At 61.7% G+C, this 6,698-nt stretch overlaps 1 protein-coding gene across 2 annotated transcripts in view; it reads left to right on the top strand.

The window, feature by feature from the left end:
* U2AF2 (U2 small nuclear RNA auxiliary factor 2) overlaps positions 1–6,698 on the top strand; it is a 16,568-nt gene that overhangs the window by 7,589 nt on the left and 2,281 nt on the right. The window contains exons 6-11 of one of the 2 annotated variants that reach the window (XM_007467993.1): positions 60–176; positions 349–487; positions 4,698–4,777; positions 4,856–4,978; positions 5,273–5,371; positions 5,621–5,869. In XM_007467993.1, coding sequence (XP_007468055.1) covers positions 60–176; positions 349–487; positions 4,698–4,777; positions 4,856–4,978; positions 5,273–5,371; positions 5,621–5,869 — 807 coding nt within the window. The remainder of the gene's footprint in view (positions 1–59; positions 177–348; positions 488–4,697; positions 4,778–4,855; positions 4,979–5,272; positions 5,372–5,620; positions 5,870–6,698) is intronic. The other variant, XM_007467994.1, reaches the window with a different exon arrangement.

Below are 6,698 nucleotides of genomic sequence, written 5' to 3'. Positions count from 1 at the left end.
CCCCTCCTCCCTCCCCCTCCCTTCCCCCGCCCCCCCCCTGTCTCCTCTTCCCTCTGCAGGAGGCCATGATGGATTTCTTCAACGCCCAGATGCGCCTGGGGGGGCTGACGCAGGCCCCCGGCAATCCCGTCTTGGCGGTGCAGATTAACCAGGACAAGAACTTTGCCTTCTTAGAGGTGAGCCGGGCGCGTGGTGGGGTCAGGTCCAGCCCGTCTGCAGCAGCCCTTGTTCCCGCTGGGCTCTTCTGCAGTCCGTTCTCTACCAGGTTGCTGTCCCAGAGCCCTCGGGGGTTGGGGGGCTGGCTCGCCACTCACTCTGTCCCTCGCCGCCTCCTTTTCTTTCCTTCAGTTCCGCTCAGTGGACGAGACCACGCAGGCCATGGCCTTTGATGGCATCATCTTCCAGGGCCAGTCGCTGAAGATCCGCAGGCCTCACGACTACCAGCCCCTGCCTGGCATGTCAGAGAACCCCTCCGTCTATGTGCCTGGTGAGTGGGGATCTCGCCCACCTCACCCTCTGGGCCAGCTGGAGCTAGCGGGGAAGAAGCTGGAGTGCTTCAGCGGGGGTGCGTCGTCTCATCGGCCCTCGAAGTTTAGGGAGTTGGGCGGCTCCCTGTTTGCAGAGGTGACGCCCAGCACCCGGAGAGGGTGAGCTGTGGTCTGCCTGAGGACTCGTACCTCGTAAGTGGCGGAGCCAGACCAGACTGAACGTGCTGTGGGCGGTGAGAGGCCGCTGCTCTGGACCGCGGGGTCAGTACGAGCATGGGTGAGCCTGTGTGGATGGGCAGGTGGTCAGTAGAGCTCCCGGTGCGGGGTCTGATGTGGATTTTCCGTCGACCCCTGTGCTCCGGGCCAGCCTCCGCAGCCGTGTTTAGTACCATCTCAGGTCGGTAGGTAACGTAGCAGACCTGGGGTCGGCAGAACTTTCTTCTGTAAAGGGCCAGAGAGTGACTGGTTTTTGCTCTGCAGGCCGCGTGGTCTCTGTTGAAACTACCCTGCAGTTGTAGCAGGAAAGCAGCCACGCATGCTCCCTAAGCGAGTGCGTGTGGTTGTGTCCCGTATGCCTTAACATCCGTGGAACCTGATGTTTGGGTGCCGTGTAACGTTCACGTGTTGTAAAACAACCTTTCAGAAAGCCTGCAGGCTGTACAGAGACAGGAAGCAGGCTGGACTTGACCTGCAGGCTGTTTGCTGACCCCTGTGGTTGACTGCCAGGTGGAAGTGAGGATTTGGGCCTGTGAGGGGCCCTGTTGGGGGCCGGGAACGCTGTGGGGTTGGAGGGGCCAGTGCTGCGGTAGCCGAGCTGGGGGCCCAGCTCTCAGGCAAAGGCGGGGTGAGCACCGGGTGCTCTGGGTGTGGGGGCAGTGAGCCGCACCCTTGGGGGCTGAGAACGTGGGGTTCTGCTGGCTGAGGCTTCACGCTGAAGGACACCTTTTGGAAACTGATTGTGAAATGGGGGATGTGGAGTCCAGAGAGGGTGGCACATTGGGACTCAGGGCTGGGTCCCTGGGTCATCCCCAGTGTTTTCCGCCGTACCAGTTTGGGTAAATGCAGCACATCTCTCTAACTTATAAAAAATCTCGAGAGGTCGCTGACTTTCTGACGCTCTACCTGCACGTATGTCTGTGGGGCCACCTCCCACATCAAGCCACGGAACGTTCCTTTGTGTCTCTTTCCAGTGAATTCCCTGTGTTTTAACTCATTCCTATTTACACAGGAGCCCACTGCTTCTCCTGCTTCCTGGGCCAGCACAGTCCCAAGTGTGCCCCGTGGATCAGGTGTTCGTCATCGTGACTGTCCTGTAGTACAGGGTCGGCAAGTGACAACTAGGGGCCAGATCTTTAAGATCTGTCGGCACGTAGCCACTCGCACTGGCGCGTGGTTTGAGTTGCCTTCGTGCTGCAGTGGCCCTTGACTCCTGTGGTAGGTGCTGGGGCGCCCTCTCACTGAGGAGGGGAGTGAGGCAGGAAGCGAGCAGTGACGTGCTCAGAGGCATGATTGCTGGGACCCCGGGTGGCGCAGCTTGACCGCAGTCTGCCTTGCCGTCTCCCGTGCTGCCCCACCTGTCACCTCTGTCCTGTGGAACCGGAGGCATCGCAGTGGCGGGGACAGTGTTCGGTCGCAGGCTGACCTACTCTGTGGGATTTATCTCCCCAGGGAGGCCGGGGGTTCAGCCACCAGTGACTGGGCGAGTCTGTTCCTTCCTTGGGTGCTGGGGATGGCAGGAAAAGTGATGGTGGCTGCAGGTTAAACGTTCTCTGCAATAAGGGTGGTCATATTTCGATCTCCCGTTTGATAAAGGGGAGAAGCATTTGATAAAAGCATTTGATAAAATTTGACAGATACGCTTGGTTGGAAAAGAAACAGCGTAGGAACCTGGAAGGTAACTTCCTTATCTTGGTAAAAGGGGACTGACCTGAAACTGTAAGTGTACATCATCTACAGGGGTGAGACCTCAACTGTGCTCTCTGACCTCAGGCCTGACTGTGCAGTGGGGCCCTAAAGACGAGATGGAAACTGGGAGCAGGAAGGCATAGCTGAATTTGTGAATTTAGCTTCACCCTGACTGCCCGTCCTGGATCAGGCTCACCCCTCAGTTCAGGGGCGAATCTGACTCTGCCTCCGGAGGCCCCTACCTGTGGGGCTTCCTCCACTCCCCCAGGAGGATCCTACGAAGCTAGTGCCGGGCGTGCCAGGGGCACAGCCGTGCACGGGGCGGTCATGGCCCTCCTGCCGAGGGGCAGGTGACGCTGCAGGTATGAGAAAGGATTGCTTGGTCCCTGGGGGTCCAGGGCAGCCTTGTGGGGGGTGGTGAGGTTTTAGAGCTGAAGGTGAGAGGTAGCCCCTCTGGAAGGGAACAGGTGTGTGAAGCAGGGCGGCGCCCAGAGCATGCCGTCAGGAGGTGAGCTGCTTGGGGCTTTGACTTTGGGCATCAACACCGGCCTGGGTTCCTTATTTATCTCGTGGTTTCCTGGTCGTGCGACCCTGAAGAACAGGCCCTTCTCCCCTGGCAGGACCGAGTGAGCACGGAGGGGCTGTGGTTGCTGAGGCGCCGACCTGCTGCTCCCTCGTGCTGGCGCAGCCTGGCCTTCGTGGGGTGGTGAGCCTGGCCGCCAGCCCGCGTCCAGTGCTCATGTGGCTCCGTCGTGCTCATCCACGCGCTCGGGGTGCGGGGTGCGAGCTTCTCCCCGTTCCACAGATGAGGTCACTGAGGCCCAGAGGAGCCTCACTCAGTCTCGTACCCCAGATTGGAGCCCAGGGATCCCAACTCTGGTGCCCTCGGTGCCATGTGCTTCCCTGAGGTGTGTGGTGGGGCAGGTTCCAGCCCCAGCGCTGCCACTCTGCAGTCTTGTATCCGCAGCCCGTGTCCTGTGATGGCACCCTTGCAGAGCCCTTCGCTCCCTGAGAGCTGCCTGTGAAGTTGGGGGTCCTGGAGTGTGTGACCTCAGGTGGTACCTGCTCCCTGGGCCTCAGTCTCCTCCTGTCGTGCTGTGGGTAGGGGTGGGAGAACGTGAAACGAATAGCTGGAAGGAGTTCGGCCAGGGGTGCCCGGTGTGGAGTGCTTGGTCCTTGGCCCTGGCTCCCAGATGCTTCTGCTCATCTCTCCTTGCCCAGGCCGCGCCTCAGAGGATTGCATGCCCCACCCCGATGGGGCTGGGCTCTGGTGTTTGGAGCGGCAGGGCTGGAGGGGCCGGACTGGTGGGTGGCGGTGGGAGAGGGAGCCCTTCTGCTGGCGCAGTGGCAGTGTCTGAGGCTCTTTCCCATCCCCCATGTCGCCTGCTCCTCCCCAAGGTCAGGAGGAGGTGGAGCCGGGGCCACCTGGTGCCGGATTGCAGAGGAAGGCAAGGTGGTGCGCCTGGCAGTAGGGGGTCTAGTGGGCCTTGAACTCAAAGTCAGCACCAGGTCCGGCCAGCCGGGTGGGTGGTGGTCCACGTTTCTATCCTCTTTGTGTCCAGCCAGCGTCCTGGTGCTCTTTGTAGCTTACGCCCTGTGGGGAGGCTCCAGGAATTGAAGGACAACGTTTTGGAAGCGTGCGAGACGTTGGGCTGAGTCCTGGCAGGCACCCAAGTCAGAAGCTCAGCGGAGAGGGCAGGACTGGGGTGGACGCACGGTGGTCGTTAAACCTGCTTGGCTGATGTGGGCCCCGCCTTGCCAGGGTGCTGAGTGAGCCGGGCACGTCCCAGCCCTCACGGACACCGAACAGCAGACTCCTCCGAGGGTCACCTGTGACTGAGGCCAGAGAGCGGCTAGGGACACCTGTAGCTGTGCATGGCACAGGCCCACGGGGAAAGGTCGTGGAGGCTTCCTGGGGAGACCTGGTCTCAGCAGAGGCAGGTTGGGGAAGGGCTCTGAGTGGAGGCTTGAGGATGAAGGAGAGGTTGTGTATCCCCACGATGCCTCTCCATCAGGCCGACAGCCGAGGGAACCTGCCCAGGTGACGCAGCAGCAGGTGGCAGGTTGGGGTGTGAGCTCGTGTCTTTGACCCCAGGGCCCCGATGTGCTGCTGTGCTGGGGTCGCTCTGTGTCCCGAAGAGTGCTGCCGCGGTGCGCCTCCGAGGCGGGGCTGGGGCTGGTGCATGGGTGGGAGGGACGCGGCCTGACCGGGGCTGCTGGGCCTCTCCCTGCAGACGTCCGCCAGGGTCTGTGAAACGACATGGTGCTGGGACTCACAGTCCGTCTGCTCCCTTCTCCCCTTAGGAGTTGTGTCCACCGTGGTCCCGGACTCTGCCCACAAGCTGTTCATCGGGGGCTTACCCAACTACCTGAATGACGACCAGGTAGACCCTTCGTCTCTTCCCGCCCTTCCCCCGTCACAGCCTTCGTCCATACTCTCATGGCGTCTTGGCCTGCCACAGGTAAAAGAGCTGCTGACATCATTTGGGCCTCTCAAGGCCTTCAACCTGGTCAAGGACAGTGCCACAGGGCTCTCCAAGGGCTACGCCTTCTGTGAGTACGTGGACATCAACGTCACAGATCAGGTGAGCCCTGGGACCCTGCGCTGGCGAGTCTGTTCTTGCCCTCACCCTGCTCTGTATCCACGCTGAGGTCTCCCTTATTCAGGATGGGTGGGAGGAGGCCAGCCCGAAGCAGGGCTGGGCGTAGGGGCCCCTTTCCCTCGGTTCTAGCTCTTGCCAAGCTCTCACCCCTTGGCCTTGCCCTCTTCCCTACCAGTGTCCGGCTCTGGGGTAGTGGGGCTTGGCGGGGAGGTGTCAGGCTACTGGCCTCTGACCTGTACCTCCTGCGTGCCCCCATCCCGCGTTCTCCAAACGCAGGCCATTGCGGGGCTGAACGGGATGCAGCTGGGGGATAAGAAGCTGCTTGTCCAGAGGGCAAGCGTGGGAGCCAAGAATGCCACGCTGGTGAGCCCCCCGGCACGTCATCTTCCATTGGCTAGGGGACATCTGGGGGTGGGGGGTGGGAAGGGGCCGGGAGGCGTGCTGGGTGGGCCGTCCTAAGCTCTGCCCCTGGCTTTCCTGGCCAGTGTTGGGAGTGGGTGCCTGGGTCTTCAAGGGCGGAGCAGGGTCTTTCCCTGGGATGGCGTCTGGGGGGAGGGCTCGGGGGAAGTGGGCATGGAGGGGGCGAGGGCGGAGCTGCCCTGTGACACCCCTGCCGCCCCACAGAGTACCATCAACCAGACCCCCGTGACCTTGCAAGTGCCTGGCCTGATGAGCTCCCAGGTGCAGATGGGTGGTCACCCGACTGAGGTCCTGTGCCTCATGAACATGGTCCTGCCCGAGGAGCTGCTGGACGACGAGGAGTACGAGGAGATCGTGGAGGACGTGCGTGACGAATGCAGCAAGTACGGGCTCGTCAAGTCCATCGAGATCCCCCGCCCCGTGGACGGCGTGGAGGTGCCCGGCTGTGGAAAGGTGTGTGGGAGCGTGCTCTCGTGAGCGTCCCCTGTCCCCACACGTGTGCGGGCACACACGCACACCCACACCCTATTCTGACCCAGAGAGAACGGGGCCTCTGGGGGCCCAGGCCTGCGGCGAGAGGCAGCGCGCGTGCTGTGCCTCTGTGGTTGAGGACTTGCCTCTTGCCTCTGTATAGAAGCAGCTTTGGTTCAGAACCTGGGTTTCATGTGATCTTGGGTAAGTGGTTTGGCCTTGTCTGTGGAAGGGGGAGAAAAGTGCTAAAAATAGTCCCCAAAGCAGCAAACCCACCTGTGTCTTCCGGCTGCCAAGTACTCTGCTGAGCTCACCTGTGTCAATCCTGATCTCGCAGCAGCTCCGAGCCCTTCCCCACAGCTAGGTTTCTGATTTCTGGGGTCTGATTCTGAGCTCACCGAGTCACGTTTCTGGCACTGTGCCAGGTGCCAGCATCTCACGCCTCCCCCTCAGGATGCTTGCAGCGTGTGTGGCTGCTCGCCTTGTGGGTCAGCGGGATGCCCACGTTTAGAGACAGCGCGTGTGCTGCCTCCGGTGGTGTCTGGGAGGGGAGCAGCGTCGCACTGGGCCCTGTGTTCAGGTAGGCAAGTCAGGAGCTGGTGAAGCCCGAGCGACACCCAATTCTCGCGGCAGGCAGGTAGGGTCCTGGCAAGAGGCAGCGAGGTGGCTGGTGTAGCCGGAGGGAGTGAAGCGGAGAGCAGTGGGGCCACGTGGGTGCTAGGAAGCATGCTGGCTGTTTTTCCGAGTGAGGATGGGGGGGGGAGCCTTCGAAAGCTCTTAAACGTGGGAAACACCTTGTAGTGGGGGGGGG

The sequence above is a fragment of the Lipotes vexillifer genome, unplaced genomic scaffold (genome assembly GCF_000442215.2).
Source record: "Lipotes vexillifer unplaced genomic scaffold, Lipotes_vexillifer_v1.1 scaffold1223, whole genome shotgun sequence".
Taxonomy (NCBI): Eukaryota; Metazoa; Chordata; class Mammalia; order Artiodactyla; family Lipotidae; genus Lipotes; species Lipotes vexillifer.
The sequence above is the reverse complement of the archived record's forward strand: the minus strand, read 5'-3'. Positions and strand labels throughout refer to the sequence as shown.